Source organism: Mauremys mutica, chromosome 25 (genome assembly GCF_020497125.1).
Source record: "Mauremys mutica isolate MM-2020 ecotype Southern chromosome 25, ASM2049712v1, whole genome shotgun sequence".
Classification (NCBI taxonomy): domain Eukaryota; kingdom Metazoa; phylum Chordata; order Testudines; family Geoemydidae; genus Mauremys; species Mauremys mutica.
The window spans coordinates 8,761,477-8,780,338 of record NC_059096.1 but is presented as its reverse complement, the minus strand read 5'-3'; the positions used below and the strand labels follow the sequence as shown (position 1 = coordinate 8,780,338).

The window sequence follows — 18,862 nt, the reverse complement described above, 5'->3', positions numbered from 1 at the left end:
AGACAATGCTCAAACCACTGAGCTATCCCTCCAGCCAGCCCTATTTAACCACTACACCCCCTGAACATTTTGGAGAAAGGGTATCTTTGTTGAAAGCTCAGCACCAGCTGAGAGCAAGTGCCTATCATAAATATCTGGGAGACCTCCCACCAGTGCTCCAGCAAAGTCAGGGGGAGACAGGGTTAATATGCCTGATGTTTTAAAGCTAAGAGAAAAAAAACCCTCTTTAAAACAAAAACGCATCAAGGGTCACGACTTTGTCATAAAGGAGATTTTTTTTTTGAAAGGGGCAAGGACCCAATTTTTAAAAAGCCCTTTGAAGGCAAAATTCTCTTTGGTCTGAGAAAGCTGAATTTCCTTACCAGCGTGAAGAAAAGAAAATGCCATTTCAAGCCTAGGTGACCAAAAGCCACAGCCTTCTGGCAGCCGGTTGGTGGCTAAAGTGAAACAAGTGGGTAGGTCTCAACCTACGTCTTAGTAGACTTCAAAAGCACCGGAGAATGTAACAGGGCTATTTGCCCTTGCTGAGCTGCAGGCAGCCCTGTTCTGGGGGGACAGCCTGGCAGACAGGTGCTGGGGATCATTGGCCGCAGCTGAACGGCATCAAGTGATGATTCACAGGAGAGGGGTATAAATGGGGGCCGGGCAAGGCTGGGAGTCTATTCACCTGGGGTTGGAGCAGAGGGGGAGGGATACCTCAGTGGTTTGAGCATTGGCCTGCTAAACTCAGGGTTGTGAGTTCAATCCTTGAGGGGGCCACTTGGGGATGGGTCCTGCTTTGAGCAGGGGGTTGGACTAGATGATCTCCTGAGGTCCCTAATAATCTACGATTCTATGACTGTCAGAGGGGAAGCAGGCTCTGGACTGAGGAATGGCTGAGCAGTCAAAAGCACTTCACTAAGTGGCTGGTCCCTGCTGACTTGCAGTGGGAATTGGTTGCCTTCCTCCATTAGGTGCTTGTGACTATTGTGTAGGACCCCAGGTGTGTTGCTGATGGTGCCCTCACGGGAAGCCTCAGCAGAGAGGCCAGTGACTGGATGGGCCCTGGAACCTGAACTTGCTTCTCCAGCACAGGAGTGAGGCCTGTTGGCTAGGGGCAGTGTGGGGAACTGTGATGGGGAAGCTACATGGGCAGAGCATGTTCTGGGGGAGGTGCGGGGCCTGTCAATCCACAGCTGAATTCACGTGCACCCGGTTTACAAAATACAGTGGAGGGTGGGGAAAGGCTTGAAGAGCCAGGTGAGCATCCAAACTCGACTCTAATGCAGAGATGGCTGATTAGTTTAAAAAAACTACAAGGGGATGTTTTTTCCTGCTGACTGTCTCTGTGGAGCTGTGTTCATATCAAAGGCCCCAGCCCACTGGAGCAACGCCCACACTGGAAACTTCTCAGCTCCAAGACTGGGGGAGGTGAAATCGGAGTTGGCATCAACCCCTTGACTGATTCCCCCAGGTGTGTGCTGAGCAATCCTGGAAACAGCCTGTCCCAGATCCCGGAGAGAGTTTGGGGGAGGGGAAATCTAGTTCCCGTTGGATCAGCATGTACATCTCAAAGCAGCACCCTGCTGCGAAATGACTGAGAATCTGGGGGACACCCTTAGGGCTTCTAAAAGCTGTATGGCCTTAACTAGCTAACATGGTACAATCCGCTCAGTGTGGACTAACTTATACTGGTTATACCGGGAAGGTTAATAGGCTATTCTAGTTCAAGGCCCCTTTATACCAGTATAGCTACATCCATCCTTGCAGTTGTACCTTTATAACTGTCAGTAAAAAAATCACACCCCAATCAACATAGTTTTCCTGGGTGTGACCCAGCCTTAGTAGCCAAGGGTTAAAAGGAACATAAGTTCAGACCCTTAAAGATATCCAGGCTCCTAACAGCTAGTGAAATGGAGGGGAGTTGGGTGCCTAAATCCCTTTGAGGATCTGGGCCATAGCAAATACATTGTCATGTCACTTTTGAAAGTGGGTCTTAGGCTCCTAAATCAGTCAGCTGCTGCAAGGCTGAGCAGAGCAACACCTAAATGCCTTTAAAAATCTAGGTCTTATTATTTAAATACGTGTAATCACAGCTAAATACGCCTCCCCCACATTTCCTTGTTCCGTAACTATCTCAGCTACCGTAAATATGGCAACGCGTGTTCCATATTCAGTATGGACGATCACTCCCTGCAGTAGGCAAATATTTTACATCCTGCCTGTATTATTTGGAACCCTCTGACCCTCTCTGTTATCTTCCCTCCCAAACTAAACAGTGCTTGGCTTGCACTGGCTTTCACAGCCCCACGCATGGCTCTTTAGCCATTTACTTTAGTGAGCTAGGAAGAGATCACTGATAAGCTGGAGGATTTTGTTTACAACGGAAATCAGACTGGTTCCTACTTATGCTTTCCCTCTCCAGAAAGATGTGGAGAAGGGAGAGGAGGAGGCAGGAAGAGAAGTAAGAAGCCAGAGAGAGACAGAAAGAGAACAGATACCAGGGAAAGGAGATCAGAACAAAAGTCTGATCCTGCACAATTAAAGTTAATGGGATTTTTTCCATTGACGTGAATGGGAGCAGGACCAAGCCCGTTAGCCCCAACCCAAGAAAGCATCCCTATTTTGGACAACGCTTAAGCACCGGTTTAATTTTACATACATGCTTAAGTCCCTGGAACTTATTTAAGCACGTGTTTAAGAGCTGTCCTGACTAGGGATGGAATTAAACACAGGTTTGATTGCTTTCCTGAATCAGAGCCTTAGGTGGCTAGCTCTTTGGGACAGGGACTATTTCATTCATTTAACGTGTGAACATTTCCTAGTGTTTGCGACTGGTCCAGTTCTGGTGTTCACACCTCAAGAAGGATGTTGGAGAACTGGCGAGGGCTCAGAGAAGAGCCACAAGAATGATGAGAGGATTGGCAAGCCGGCCTTACCATGAGAGGCTCAAGGAGCTCAACCTTTAGCTTATCACAGAGAAAGTTAAGGGGCGACTCGGTCTGTCTGGAAGTACCTACATGGGGAACATAAACGTGAGAGAGGGGTTTTTAGTCTAGCAAAGGCAGAACAAGAGCCAATGGCTGCAAGCTGAAGGTAGACACCTTCAGATTAGAAAGAAGGCATGCATTCTGAATGTGAAGAGTCATTAACAATGGAACAATTTTCCAGAGCTGTGGTGGATTCTCCATCCCTGGAAATCTTTAAATCGTGGCTGGAAGTTTTTCTAAAAGATCCATTCTTGTTCAGCCACAAACTATTTGACTTGACGCAGGAATTAACTAAGGGAAATCCTCTGGCTTGTGTTATACAGGCAGTTAGATTAGGGTAGGGGTAGGCAACCTATGGCACGGGCGTCAAAAGCGGCATGCGAGGTGATTTTCAGTGGCACTCACAGTGCCCGGGTCCTGGGCACTGGTCCACAGGGCCGGCTTTAAGCTGATTCCCCCGATTCCCTGGAATTGGGCCCCACGCTCAAGAGGGCCCTTTTAAATTTTTTTTTACTTACCTGGCTGTGTGGGGGGAGGTCAGCTCTGGGGCTTCAGCGACATTTCAGCGGCGGGGGAGGGTGTCTGCTCCAGGGCTTTGGCAGCATTTTGGTGGCGGGGGGTCCTTCAGTGCCGCAGAAGACCCAGAGTGGACCCCCCACCGCCGAAGTGCCGCCGAAGCCCCGGACCACCGCTGGGTATTCAAATCAGGCTCCGCTGTTCATAAAGCCGGCCCTGCTGGTCTGGGGGGGCTCTGCATTTTAATTTAATTTTAAACGAAGCTTCTTAAACATTTTACAAACCTTATTTACTTTACATACAGCAATAGTGTAGTTATATATTATAGACTTATAGAAAGAGACCTTCTAAAAATGTTAAAATGTATGACTGGCACGCGAAACCTTACATTAGAGTGAATAAATGAAGACTCGGCACAGCGCTGCTGAAAGGTTGCCGACCCCTGGACTAGGGGATCACAGGGGTCCCTTCTGGCACTGGAATCTAAGAATCTAATGGGGCCCTGACTGATTGTGGCCACTAGGTGCTACCATAATAATTGTATTATTATTTATTATTAATAAATGTGTTCATTGGGTTCATTTTTTAAACAGCCGGTGTTGGCTTGCCCAAAAAGAAGAAAAATCTGGGAGACGACAAACTCAGCCTGTCTTCATGCTATTGTCTAAGGACCCTATTAATACATCATAACACTTTGCCTTCTCCTACAGCACCTTGCATCCAAGAATCTCAACAGTGCCTTTGAAAACCGTGGTGAGTATTATCCCTATTTTACAGATGGGGAAGCTGAGGCAGGGAGAAATTTCCCCTAAATTCTCTCAGCCCATCAGTGAGAAAACAGACCCCCAGAAGCCCTGACTCCCAGTTTCCCCCCCGCAGTTCTGCCCAGACTATGAAGCTACAGCCCTGTGATACAGAACAATGTCTCCTCAATAAATCACAGTGAATCATGACTCAGACGGCTGTGGAAATTGGACTGGAGAAAATGAGTTTTCAACCGTGGAACAAGTTCTCTCTGCGGCGGGGGAAGGTCAGATTTCATGAGCGCCACAGATAAAAGCGGCAGCCACACTCTGCAATGGGCTTTGAAATCTCCTTCCTTTCCTCTGGCTCAAGTTCCCACGGTACAATGAGCAGGCCCGGCTCCCTGGTCACTGCTTTGTATCACGAGCTGTCATCCGAGGCTGGCGATTGTGTGTTTCCCTGTGATGAGAGTATTGGCGAGGCGCGGCCGGAATATTCATTGGAACTCCCCGGCTCAACGCCCGCCTGTAAATCCTCTTCGACCAATTTCATGCATGGAAAGTTGTGCCTAATTCAAATCAAAATCCCCTCCGTGGCCACGGTCCTCCGCTCATTGGGGGAGGGGGGCTGATTATAGTCGGGGGGGGGGGGTTGCTCCGGGAAGGTCACCGTGAAGGAGATCAGTGATTAAGACTATGGGCTGCTCCAGGGACCTGGGAGCCCTGAGTTACTTGGAAACCCTTGGGGGTGGGGGTGGGGGGATATTTCTGTGCTGAGACGGGCTGATCTGCAGGCAAAGCAGCCCTGGGCCATGCCTAGCCAGCCGCCCCTTCCCCTGGTGGAGAGCAGGGACTGGGATGAGGAGGGAGGGCAGGGAGCGAGGGTCACAGCTGGATGGTGCCTAGCACAGTGGTTTTCCGCCTTTCCCCTACAGGGTCCCCTTTTCCCTGCCAGGATCCAACCCGCCCTCCAGGGACCCCCCTAGCCAGGCCCCTCTCCCATTGAGCAGTGGGGGAAGGGCGCGGTGGTCACCCCCCGCCCCCCGACTTCTCTCCCTGTAACCTCCGGCTTAAGCAGCCAGGGCCTGGCCCCGGGGCTCCTTGATCCGCCCTAGAAGTAACCGAGCGCCCTCAAGTGCTGTCCGGGGTGGGGGGGCGCCCAGCGGGAGGGACACTGGCCCCAGCCGCAGGGCACGGGGCAGAGGCGCTGGGGGAGAAGAGAAATGGGAGGGGGGGCTCCGGGGCGAGCTCAGGAGGGGCCCTGGGGGGGGGCGCGGACAGTGGGGTGGGGGATCCGGCGCTGTACACGGCTCACACCCCACGCGCAGCCCCGCTCCCGGGCGCAGGGAAAGGGGGGGGGGACAGGGCAGGAGCCCCCACACTGGACGGCCCGGGGCTCCCTCCTCCCATCCCCCGCCGCGGTCCGGCGCCCCCTGGCTTCTTCCGCCCCCGGATTAGGGGCGAGCCCCGGGCGGCGTTTCAGCACCGCGGCCGGGGGACAGCGCCGCAGCCCTCCTGGGCACCCCCCCCCCGCGGCCGGGGCGCCGGAGCAGCCGGGGGGCGGGGGGAGCCCGCCCCTGCGATCCCCTCCCCACCCAGCAGCCTCCGGCGGCTGCCGCCCCCCCGCCCCCCGCAGGGCCGCTCCGGGCGGGGCTCGGGCTGGGACCGGCTCCCGGGGCCGGGCTGGGAGGGAGGCGGCTGGAGACTGTCAGGTTCGCAGCTCTCGGTGCTGACAGCTCCGGCCCCGAGCGGTGACTAAGCACATCGAGACTCCCCGGGGCTCGTCTCTCCGCCCACCCAGCCGGGGAGCCGGGCGGAGGGCGGGGAAGGGGCTGCCCCCGTGCAGGCTGCCGGAGCCCGGGCGGCCCTGGGAAGCCGCAGCGAGCCCTCGGGCCGGCCCGGGGCTGAGCCCCGGAGCGAGCGGCGGCTCCCCCGGAGAGCGGGGCGCAGCTGCCCGGCGGCGGGCGGGCTGGGCCGGGCTCCAGCATGCCCGTGCGGAGGGGCCACGTGGCCCCGCAGAACACCTACCTGGACACCATCATCCGCAAGTTCGAGGGGCAGAGTGAGTACGGCGGGTGGGGGCCCTGGGAGAGGCGGGGGGGGGGGCTCGGGGGACTTGCCAAACTTCCTGCCCAGTCCTCAGCCTCGCTGGGACCCAGCCATGGCCAGGCTGATCCTGTCCCAGAGACAGGCGGCTAGATCGAGGGATAGATGGCGTGGGTGGGGGAGATAGTCTGGGGCTAGATGGATGGATCGGGTGTATGGGGGCAGAGATAGATTGATTAGATAGACGGGTGTGTATGGGGATAGATAGAGTTATGGAGATAGAGATAGATTGATTAGATAGGTGGGTGTGTATGGGGATAGATAATTGATAGATAGATGGGGGTATATGGGATAGATCGATAGATATTGGGGGTGTATGGGGATAGGTAAGTAGGTAGGTAGGTAGAGTGTATGGGGATAGAGAAAGATTGATTAGATAGATGGGTGTGTATGGGGATAGATAGATAGAGTTATGGGGATAGAGATAGATTGATTAGATAGGTGGGTGTGTGTGGGTATATAATGATAGATAGGGGGTATATGGGATAGATAGATATTGGGGGTGTATGGGAATAGATAGGTAGATAGGTAGAGTGTATGGGGATAGCGATAAATAGATATATTGATTAGATAGGTGGGTGTGTATGGGTATATAATGATAGATAGGGGGTATATGGGATAGATAGATAGATATTGGGGGGGTGTGGGGATAGATAGGTAGAGTGTATGGGGATAGCAATAGATAGATTGATTGGTTAGATTGGTGCGTGTGTATGGGGATAGATAGATTGATAGCTAGATAGGGGGTATATGGGATAGATAGATAGATAGATAGATAGATAGATATTGGGGGTGTGTATGGGGATAGATAGATTAGATATTGCTTGCCAGATGCTATCAACCGAGACTGGGTGGGGTGGACTCTGGTCTTAGTTACACCAGCATAACTCTGGAGTAATTCCACTGAAATCAACGGAGTAACCTTGGATTTACTAACATATCCGAGATCAGGAGCTGATTAAAATGTAACTACTGTAGGGGGGGGGGGAGAGAGAAGAGAGGATAAAACCTTTTTTATCTAGGGGACAGAATGTTCAGCTAGAAAATGGCCAGGTAGAAGTGCTTATTTTAGTGCAAAATGGGCTGTCTGGCCATTTGCCTTAAATTATAGGATGCTCCCAGGCAGCCTCCCCTGACAAAACGCTGCCATTTGCTGTTGCTAGAAATAATCCCTTTAAATGAATTTTAGCTGGGTTTCTTTTTTTTCCCACCTCTAACACAATGAATGGACTGTGGAGAGCTCTGCTTCTATGGCGTTTGTCATAGTCTGGGGGAGGGCAGTCCGGAGGTAACCGATTCAAGGGGAGCTGTCTTTTTTAGACTTGTGAGATCTGATACCCTGTGGGGTAACGTACCCCAATGCCAAGTGAATGCACAGTGGGTGCCCAGTGCTACCAGAGCAGAATATACGGAGATCAATTTGCTCACCAGCTGCAAGGCACCAGAGAATTAGGCACCAGAGAATTAGGAGGGTCCCTCCAGCAGCATAAATCAGCCTGTCTCCCATTGCAGAGTTTGCTGGGGAGACAAACTTGCTGCCTTTCCTTGCAACACGATTGATCTGTAAAGTATCAGAGGGGTAGCCGTGTTAGTCTGGTTCTGTAGAAGCAGCAAAGAATCCTGTGGCACCTTATAGACTAACAGACGTTTTGCAGCATGAGCTTTCGTGGGTGAATACCCACTTCTTCGGATGCAAGTCTATAAGGTGCCACAGGATTCTTTGCTGATTGATCTGTAGTTGCCAAAAGAAGACAAGGGCCCTTGTGGCGAGGGACGTGATCCTGTGAATGGGAAATTCATGTAACTTGCCTTGTTTAGCCATCTAAATTGGCAAGTTGCATCCCTCGTGCCAGCCGAGTGGTGGGGAGCGGGGCGCTAGCTCATCGACAAACAGACAAGCCTCCCTCGCCCCCTGCCAGCTCCCAAAGCTGCGGCCAGGCGGGACTGAACTTGATAACGTGCTGCTGCAAGGCTGCCTGCTGCCACGCTTGAAACAGTGCCCCACAGTCTTTAGCTGGGTCTACCTCTTAAAGGGACAGCTGCACAAAAAATAAAGGCCTGCTCACTCGCTCTCTCACATACACACACACACGGCCCCTTCCAGCAGTAGGAGCCCATCCCTGATCCCCGTTTTGGGGGCAGGATTTCATCTCATTCTCACCAGGATCCCCCTGAGGTAGCGCAGTGTGATGGATTGAGCAGAGCACGGGGCTGAGAGCCGGGAGCCGCTGGGCGCTAATGCCTCGCTCTGCGATGCCTTGGGCATGTGCTTTAACCTGTAACCCAGGCAGGTTACGTCTCACGCATCCCAGTTTGACGCCAGCTGCCCCTGATAACCGCCGGGGTGAGTGAGAGGAGGAGCAGGCCTGAAAGCTACCAGCTAATAACATCCCCCCTCTTCTCCCTAGCTGCGGTCTCCTCCATGGGTTCTGCCCCCCTACACACACACCCTGTACCAGATTGTCCTTTAGAGAAGGCCAGTTGCGTGCCCCTCTGATCCGGCTTGTATTTGCCCGACTGCCTGCTGTGACTCAATGAAACAATCCAGGAGTTTAATTCCATTTCCCTGTAAGCAGAGTTGCGCTGCCTAGTTAAAATCAACAGCCTCTTTTTCCTCTGCCCACCCACCCAGCTGCCCACTCCCCTCCCAAGCTCTGCTCTAAGCCCCGACTCACTGAAACTAATCCTCTCCCAGTGCCAGAGCGTGGCAGGCCGGCGCACTGGGCGATACGGAGTGATGGCATCCACTGAGCAAGTGTCTAGCTCCATCTGCCAGTGGGGACGGAGTCATTTAGTGAGTAGAGCAGGAAACTCCACCTGGATCCTGGGTTCTGCATCTGGCTTTGCTGCTCACTCGCGTCTTCAGGCCACTTCTCCTCAGTTTAGCCAGCTTTAAAATGGGTAACAATAGTAACACTTCACCAGCTCACTGGGGGTGCTGGAGCGCCATTCGGGAATGTTTGCAGAGCGCTTTCTCATCCTCTGCTGCAAGGCACTAGGGGAGTGAGAACAGCTCTTCCCCAGCTCTCTGCCATGGCAGGACTGCGAACAGGGGCCCGGGGGTTGCTTGTGGGTCCCTCGAGGATTGCAGGAGGCTTCTCCAGATCCGTTGTGTGCCAACGCACATTCCCCGGGTCAGGTGGGAAAGGAGGCAAACAGCAGAACTGGAATAAACACGCTGCAGATGCCACTCCCGTGTAATCAGCGAGATTAATTAGGGAGTGCACTAATAGCTAGCCCCCAAATGCGCCCTCTGTGTGTAAGAACTGGCTCCGGCTCCAGCCAGAAGAGATGCCAACGCTCGGGAGAGCCATGTCCTCGCACACCTGCTAAGGGCACATCCCGCTTGGGCCCACCCCGGCCCCTAGGTCCCCACTGGTGGAATCAGGAGCTGAATTTGGCCATGAACTTCCCGCTCGCTGCCGGTCTGAGCAGCCGTGGCCTCCACCTCGCTAGATTACATTAAGGACAGGAGATGAGATGTGTGCTCTAATCCCCTCGTATCATCGGCCTGAGCTTTACAGGACAGCCTCCCAACGGCAACAGACAGAGGAACCTTCATTGATGGAGCAGGCCAACCCCTTCCTTTCCCCACTGCCTTCTGTGGAGTCATCCAAAGGCTTCCCTGAGCCCACGACGTCCATGTCTGTTGTCCGGATGTCCGGGCAGTTGAGCTGTGGAACAAATTGCCTAGGGACGCTGTGGAATCTCCATCATTGGAGGTTTTTAAGGACAAACACTGGTCAGGGGCAGCCGAGCTCAGTGGTTTTCAAACTGTGGGTCGGGACCCAGTACTGGGTGGTGGAATGTAAGGCATTGGGGAGCAGCGGCTAACTGCCGACTGGGCCGTTAAAAGTCCTGTTGGTGGTGCTGTCTGCCTAAGGCAGGCTAGTCCCTACCTGTTCTGACACCGCGCTGTGCCCCAGAAGTGGCCATCAGCAGGTCCGGCTCCTAGGCTGGGGGGCCATGGGGCCGCGCGCACTGCCCCGGCCCCGAGCACTGGCTCCAGACTCCCATTGGCCGGTTTCTGGCTAATGGGAGCTGCGGGGGGCGGTGCCTGCGGGCGAAAGCAGCATGGAGCTACTTGCGCGCCTCCACCTAGGAGCTGGACGTGCTGCTGGCCATTTCCGGGGTGCAGTACAGCCCACAGTGCCAGGACAGGCAGGAAGCCTGCCTCTGCACCCGTGCTGCGCCGCTGACTGGGAGCTGCCCGAGGTAAGCCCGTGCCCCAATCCCCTGCCCCAGCCCTGAGCCCCCGCAAACCCAGAGCCCCTTCCAGCACCGCAAACCCCTCTTCTCCAGCCCCACCCCAGAGCCTGCACTGACAGCTCAGAGCCCTGACCCCCTCCTACACCCCAACCCCCTGCCCCAACCCTGAGCCCCTCCCATACCCCAAACCCCTCCTCCCCAGCTCCGTTGGGTCATGGGCATCAACAGTTTTCTTCAACTGGGTCGCCAGGAAAAAAGTTTGAAAACCACTGGTCTAGCTCAGGGATTGGGAACCTCTGGCACGTGGCCCAGCAGGGAAATCCGCTGGTGGGCCGGGATGGTTCGTTTACCTGCAGCGTCCGCGGGTTCAGCTGATCACAGCTCCCACTGGTTCACTGTTCCAGGCCAATGGGAGCTGCAGGTAGCGGCGGCCAGCACATCCCTCGGCCTGCACCACTTCCCGCAGCCCCCATTGGCCTTGAACGATGAACCGCGGCCAGTGGGAGCCGCGATCGACCGAACCCGCGGATGCTGCAGGTAAACAAACCAGCCCGGCCCGCCAGCAGATTTCCTTGATGGGCCACATGCCAAAGGTTGCCGATCCCTGGACTAGCTAATACTGAGTCCTGCCGCAGTGCAAGGGACAGGGCTAGACGGCCTATCGAGGTCCCTTACAGTCCTACACTTCTAGGATTCTGTTTCTCAATTCCGTGCTCCGGTTGCTCAGTGCAGGCGCATGCTTCCCCTGCCCACGTCTGGCTGCACATGCAGGAGTGCTCGTTCAGAACCCCTTCAGAGGGACGTTACCAGGCACACGCAGTGCGGTTCCCTTCACCGAGCCTGCAGCAACCTCAGTGCGTGAGTCATCTCGGCCCAGCTGCCCCCCCCGCCCAGGTGGATAATCTGGCCCACAAACTAGCCAAGAGGCAGTGCTGCGCTTGGGCAAACTCTGAAAAGAGCCAGCCGGGCGGGGGGAAGCGATCGCTGTGAGGTGCCGTGGGAGGGGTTGAACTAGCCGTCCACCGGGGTGTGCAGGGAGGAGGAGGGATTACAGAGGGTGCGATGAAGGTCGTGGAAGGGGGGAAAAAAGAGCAAAGGGATTTAATAAAGAGAAGGGAAACATATCAATGAATTATTGACTCACTTATGCCCATTGTACACACTGGCTTCAAAGAGACACTCCTGATTTACACCAGCATCGGGAGAATCAGACCGAGGATGGTAAAGACCCATCAGCTCATTTAGTCCTTCCCCTGGCAAATGTCAGATTATTCCCTGTTGTACGTGTGCTTGTGCTTGGTCCCTGTCTAGCTTCAAAGGTCACAGCTGATGGGGCTTCTGCTGCTCCCCCTGGGAAACAATCCCACGGGCGAGCCGATCTCACAGCCAGGAAGCACCTGCTGCTTTTCCACCGAAATCTCCTCTTAGACTGAACGTCGGGAGCAGCTCCCTGATGCCGACAGCTCTTAGACGGTGGAAAAGTCTCCCAAGGGGAAGGGCTGGGACCCACATCATATAGGGCGTGTAAAGTGGGCAACATGCCAGACAATGGGCTGTAGGCAACAATCCTAGGAGACAGCGTGGTCTAGTGGTGAGGGCCCTTATCTGGCACTCCATGCCCAGCTATGCCACTGACTTGCTGTATGACTTTGAGCAAATTACATCACCCCTCCAGGCACCAGTTTCCCCTCCCATACTTTGTCTTGTCCATTTGGACTGTAAAAGCGGGGACAATCTCTTACTATATATTCGTACAGCACCTTGCACTGGCTGGGGCCTCTAGGCACTATTCAATAAATAATATGTTCATTAATTGATAACCTGAGGGTTTGTCTCATTTTTTTTTAAATTGCTCCGTATTATTATTATTATTATTATTTGTCTTAAAGTAATGGCCAGAGTCCCCAATGGAAAGTAGGGGGGTGCTTTCTGTCTCACTGTCTGCACCAACAAGGAAAGGAGAAAGCGCCTGTCACAGAGCTGGCGCATCCCGTCACAGCGCCCCTGCACTCACAACTGTCTCGCTCATCTGCAATGATGGGGAGGGAAATACAGAGAAAGCAGAAGGCAGTTTGGGATATTGCTAGTGGTGGCAGTGGCACAGTGGACTGGGAGTCAGGCTGCTTTGGCTTCTAGTCCCAGTCCTGCTGCTGCTACAGTGGGCAAGTCACCGGGCCTGTCAGTGCCTCAGTTTCCCCTTCTATAAAATGGAGATCATCATAGGGATTCTGCCATGTTTAATATCTGTCAAGTGCTTTGACATTCCCCAGATGGGAGATGGTTTTTAAAAGCCCCTTGAAGCTCTGTTCCAGCTAAGGAGACATCCCATGTGATGCTGGGGAAACCCAATGGTTTATATTCCAGTAGCACCCATAGGCACCAGCTGAGATCAGTACTAGGGACTATACAAACAAGTAGGGAGAGACGGTCTCTGCCCCAAGAAGCTTACAATGTAAACATCTTGCCCTCAGACACCCGATTTGCATGAAGACTACAAGGCCGGTGCCCTGGCAAATCTTTGCACCCAGCTCCTGTCACTCCCACCCGCACGTCCTCCGCGAGGAAGTTCCCTTGGGGGCAGTCACCTTCATTTTAACCCTTTGCTTCCCGTGCATCTTTGCAGACCGCAAGTTCCTCATCGCCAACGCCCAGATGGAGAATTGCGCCATCATCTACTGCAACGATGGCTTCTGCGAGATGTTCGGCTACTCCCGGGTGGAGGTCATGCAGCGCCCCTGCACCTGCGACTTCCTCACCGGGCCTGAGACCACCAAAAACTCCATCGCGCAGCTGACTCAGGCCTTGGTGGGCTCCGAGGAATGCAAGCTAGAGATCCTCTACTACAGGAAAGACAGTAAGAGCCCCTCCTTGAAATAGCCCCGTGGGCGATTCCTGGGCCTTGTGTGTAGCTAGGTGGGGGGTACGCGCAGGGGTAGCCACCCTAAGAGTTGTTTGCTAGGGGGAGATGATGGCTGTTTATGCAGCACTATGGCCTGGTCTCCCTCTGTACCGACGAGCCTGATTCTCCTCTCCTACGGATTTCCCCTAAGCTACTCCTGATTTACCCTCAGGGTGAACAAGAGCAGAATCAGCCCCCAGGGCCCTGCCTTGAGAGGCTTAAAATGAGGAGGGCTACCTGCTGCCCTCACCAACGGGGTGCCAAGGGGAGCCAGCTGTCACGGAGTGTGGGGGGAGACAAGGCCCGGCTCCCCCGGCTTCCTGCGATTCACCGGGACTCTCAGCCAGCCAGTAAAGCAGAAGGTTTGTTTAGATGACAGGAGCAGAGTTCAAAACAGGTCTTGCTGGTACAGACAACAGGACCCCCTTTAGTTAGGTCCATCTGGGGAGGCCACAGCCCTGTTGGTCAGGGTGGCCCTCTCCATTTCCCAGCCAGCTCCAACTGAAACTTCCTCCAGCCTCTCACTCAGCCTCCCCCCGGCTCCTCCCCCAGCCTTTGTGTCCTTTGTCCAGTTTCCCGGGCAGAGGTGTTACCTGGCCTCCAACCCCCCTCCTGGGTTCTCAGGTTACATGCTCAGGTATCCTCCCTTCCCCAAGGCAGCAGAAGTCCCCACTCAGCATTTAAATAACACATCAAGAACATTCCCACTTCGTCACACAAACCGCACAGGACCTGGCCTTGAACTGGACTGAAAACACGACAGAACTGCTTACAGATCCCAGGACTGGGGGTGGCGGAGGGGAGCAGTATGGGGGGGAGGCGACAGCCACTGTCATGGGGATCACAGAGAACATCCTTATGGGGCTCCTTTGCTCAGTCCTGATTTTTCCCGTTCATTGTGATAAGGGCCCCGTCTTCTGCTTTCTCCAAAAGTGACCAGCCAGCCCCAGTTCTGCCTTCATGGCAGCTTAGGTTTCAGTGCAGATGCACGGATCTGAGAGCAGCCCAGGCTTGCAGGGGAGGGGAGGGGGATTTCTGTGAGCAGGTTCCACCCATTCTGAGCATCCTGTAATAAAGGTAATAATTGGAGATCTACCAATCTCCTAGAACTGGAAGGGACCTCAAAAGGTTATTGAGTCCAGCCCCCTGCCTTCACTAGCAGGACCAATTTTTGCCCCAGATCCCTAAGTGGCCCCCTCAAGGATTGAATTCACAACCCTGGGTTTAGCAGGCGAATGCTCAAACCACTGAGCTATCCTTCCCCCCTAGAAAACACAAACAAATCCAATGGGCCTGGTCCTCCGTTGCCCTGCGCCTTGTGGTGTTATTTACGCCAATACAAAGCGTGTGTCATCATTCCAATTTGTAGCAGTTCCCCCTCCGGCAGGATCAGTCCCATACTGCACACGTGGCAGGATCAGACCCGATGGGCCCATTTTAAAGAGGCCTCCCCAAGTGAGTCTGTGGACGGGATCCTTAGTCTGCCCCATGTTCCCAGGTTCTGACCCAGAATCTTTCGCCAGTGATTCACACCTCAAAGTCCAGTCCTCAAACTTCCCAACCTATCTCCCCTAGGTACTTGTCTGGACCCCGTCCCATAGTATCTGAGAACCTCACAGTCACGGCTGCTTTTATACTAGCAATTACTGCCATGTTCCTGGAGGGGGGAGAGCTGAGGCGCTGTGGGGGGGTGTATGCCTCACCCTGGCTCTGAAAGGGTTAAGTGGGAGCTGGGGAGCTTAATTAGTGGTGGCACCTGGTGGGTGGGCCAGGCCCAATTAAAGATGAGTCCTAGCTGGGGGAGGAGCCAGGTGGTTAGTACAAAAAGAGGAGGCCCACCCTGAAGTAGGGAATGTTGCATCCTCTCTGGGTAGCAGACAGTTGATGAGGATGTGGGGAATCTGGAGTTGAGACTTTTCTCTCAAGGGGGCCAGGAAATGGGGCAAAGCTGCTAAGCTAGTGGCTTGTTCTGGCGGCATTTAGACCTCCAAAGAGGCAGCCCGGGGAGGTGTTTGAGTGAGGAGCGACACAAAGGGGCACCTGAGAGGGATAAAAGCTTCAGCCTAAGGAGGCCAGACGTGGCTGAAGTCTGTATCCTCATGGGGGACTTGTTGGAGGACTCCCGGGGCGAGCCCTGCAAACCCAGCTCCGAAAGAACCTAGAGAGGCCGTGGGGCCTGAGAAGAGTGAGACATCCTGGCACCTGAGGAGAATGCAAGTACACAGTGGGCCCAGGAAGGGGCTGTGGGAAAGGCTGGCTGACAGGCTGAGGGAGGAAGAAGCCCAGGGTGGTTGCAGGGGTGGTCTGACTAGACAGACCTTGCCTGGTCACTATGGGGTCTCTGGGCTGGAACCCAGAGGAGAGGGAGGGAGGGGGTTACCCCACCAGCCTGTGGGGCAAAGCCCCCTGACAGAAGGGGATAAGAACTTCTGAAGCCCTGAGGGTTGAAGGCCCATGGGACCCAGCATCAGGGGCTGAAACCTGAGGTAAAGGACACTGGACTCTTGTGGGTTGGACTCTGTTACCCCAGAAGGGGTGGGGCTAAAAGCCACCTGGCCAGACGGCCGAGTCCCAAGGAGACCACTACAGGGCCAGAGCGGTTGTCAGCCCTAGACGAGGGGCATCTGCTACACCACACCCCGCCTCGAGGGCGTGTGCTGAGGGGACGTCTGCTCGTCCACAGGCACAGAGATCCCGAGGTCACCCCCTGGCGGTCTGGGGAAGAGCAGGGAGTGGAAGCTGGGTCATAGACTCGCACCCTAACCACTGCACCATCCTTCCTCCCTTAGAATACGCCCATGGGTGCAGTGCCCAAAGTTGGGCTCCTTGGGGTCAGGGAGGGCTCTGACTGCTGCCCCTGGAGTGGCTGACTCCTCTGGTTGGGGAGATGGGGCTCAGATTTGCTGCACTGCCCGTCTTGGGTGCCACAGCTGGCATCAGATAGATAGGCCACTGGGCTGGGGATGGGGGCCTTTTTAAAGCAAAAACAAGACTTTCGATGCACATTACAGGATGGGCCATGGCTCTGCCCTGTAATCTGATTGGTTAGGGTATAAACGTAACACTGACAGACCCTGGTTGTCAGCAGGCAGGATTGAACCTGGGGCCTCTGGAGCTTAGTGCATGAGCTGAAATCCAACTGGCTGTTAGCTAGGGTGGTAGAGCAGATTCATTTTCTCTCTCTCTCTAAGTGGTCTCGGTGCCACCAGATGGGACAGAACACCTCACCCAGCAGGTGTGCGCGTTACATAAGCAGGAGAACGTGATATCATTTGAACCTCCTCCTGATGCAAAGCCCCTGGAAATCAATGGGCAGACACCCACTGACGTCTGTGGGCTTTGGCTCGAGCCCTGCAAGCGCCGACCCAGCAGAAACTCGACTGTTAATTCACAGCTCTGCTTCCCCTCGGCCGGCGTGGCCCCGCCGTACCCAGGCGGCGTTCTGCCGGCGGGCTCCAAGCTCTGCTTCCCCTCGGCCGGCGCGGCCCCGCCAGACCCAGGCACCGTTCTGCCGGCGGGCTCCAAGCTCTGCTTCCCCTCGGCCGGCGCGGCCCCGCCGTACCCAGGCGGCGTTCTGCCGGCGGGCTCCAAGCTCTGCTTCCCCTCGGCCGGCGCGGCCCCGCCGTACCCAGGCGGCGTTCTGCCGGCGGGCTCCAAGCTCTGCTTCCCCTCGGCCGGCGCGGCCCCGCCAGACCCAGGCACCGTTCTGCCGGCGGGATCCAAGCTCTGCTTCCCCTCGGCCGGCGCGGCCCCGCCAGACCCAGGCACCGTTCTGCCGGCGGGATCCAAGCTCTGCTTCCCCTCGGCCGGCGCGGCCCCGCCAGACCCAGGCACCGTTCTGCCGGCGGGATCCAAGCTCTGCTTCCCCTCGGCCGGCGCGGCCCCTCCGGACCCAGGCGGTGTTCTGCCGGCGGGTTCCAAGCTTTGCTTCCCCCCCAGCAGAAGGTGGCTTGTGCGGGCGCAGATGGAATTACGTTAAGATGACAATGAAGCTTTGCTGGGAAATGCCGGTGATTAATTCTAATGCTGCAGGGAGTTAGTTAAACATTGAGGGCTTGATGCTGCAAAGAGGCAGCATACGGAGCCCCAGCCACGGTGGATAGGTGCTCCCCTGGGAGAGGGCTTAGAACATGAGGTACTCGCTAGATATGCAAATCTTGTTTTGTAAACAGCCCGAGGCACCTTATTAGTTTTTTCTTCTTGAAACCCCAGTGGAGATATGGGGGTGGGGAATATTGTTCTAGCTGTGAACACCAGGCCAGAGACAGTCTCTGCCCTGAAGATAGGGTGACCTGACCAGACAGCAAATGTGGAAAATCAGGACAGGGGGTGGGGGGTAATAGGAGCCTATATAAGAAAAAGACCCAAAAATCGGGTCCATACCTATACAATCAGGACATCTGGTCACCCTACCTGAAGACCTTACAACTAGACAGATGAAGGGTGAGGAGGAGGGGGGAGAGGAAAACAGACCTTAAGTGACTTGCTCAAGGTCACACAGCAGGGGAAGTTCAGAATAGACAGGAATGGCCTTGGCCTGTGTGACATCAGGCAAGACATTCCACCTCTGTGCCTCGGTTCACCGTCTGTAAAATGGGGATAATCGCATGGCCCTGCCTCCCTGGAGTGTGTGAAGATAAAGGCCTTAAAGACAGAAGTGAGGGGGACACGTATAAGTGCTTTAGATACCTAGACTAGGACCCAGGTGTCCTGCCTGCCATCCCAGTGTCCTATCTGCTGGCCACAGCACCTCTCATCTCACCTGTCCCTGTTTCGCTGCCTGGGTGACCCGGCATGGCGCTGCTGTAGGTCAGTGAGAGCTGCCGTGCGCCAGGAGGCTGATGGCCCAGATTAGGATTTGGTGAATGCTGTCCCTGTTTGAATGAGGGTGACTTTCACCACTCTCCTACTGAGGGGAAATAACACTTCCCGTCCTGCAGCTCTGGATTCTGCTTCCCCTGCATTCCTGGAGGCCTCTCATTACCAATGACTTGCCGCACGCATCAGTAACACAGACCTCATCAGAGTCTCTCTACTTGCAGGGTTGTTAATTGCTCTTATTCTAGTTTAAAATCTGGTGTTTGGTGATTTTTCCCCTCTCGCTAAGCAGCTCTAGTGACCAGGGTAGCGTCTTTCCCTTTAAGAGCCAGGGAATTGAGGCACAGGGGACTTGTCTTCTCAGAAGGATCTACTGTCCTTCTGCCCTGGGGGTGGGGGGGGTCTTCACATTAGAGACAGTGCATACTGGCTATGAGGAGCCAAGCATGGGTGTGTCTTAAGGGCCTGATCCTGCAAGGTGCAGAGCACCTTCAGCATCTCAGCTAGACAGGCAATGTGCCTCCCTGGGGAGACAGCCTGTGCAAGCACAGTGTGATCAGGTGGCGGCAGGAGGAGAGCCAGAGCGCTGACATTACAGGATG

At 54.9% G+C, this 18,862-nt stretch overlaps 1 protein-coding gene across 3 annotated transcripts in view; it reads left to right on the top strand.

The window, feature by feature from the left end:
• Positions 1 to 6,173: 6,173 nt before the first annotated feature.
• The window catches only part of KCNH6 (potassium voltage-gated channel subfamily H member 6), a 92,120-nt gene continuing 79,431 nt past the window's right edge, over positions 6,174 to 18,862 (top strand). Inside the window, exons 1-2 of one of the 3 annotated variants that reach the window (XM_044999920.1) lie at positions 6,174 to 6,290; positions 13,167 to 13,397. In XM_044999920.1, the coding sequence (XP_044855855.1) occupies positions 6,215 to 6,290; positions 13,167 to 13,397 (307 nt within the window). In that variant the 5' untranslated portion in view covers positions 6,174 to 6,214. Of the gene's footprint in view, positions 6,291 to 13,166; positions 13,398 to 15,284; positions 15,660 to 18,862 lie in introns of those variants that run through there. The other 2 variants (XM_044999922.1, XM_044999923.1) reach the window with 2 other exon arrangements.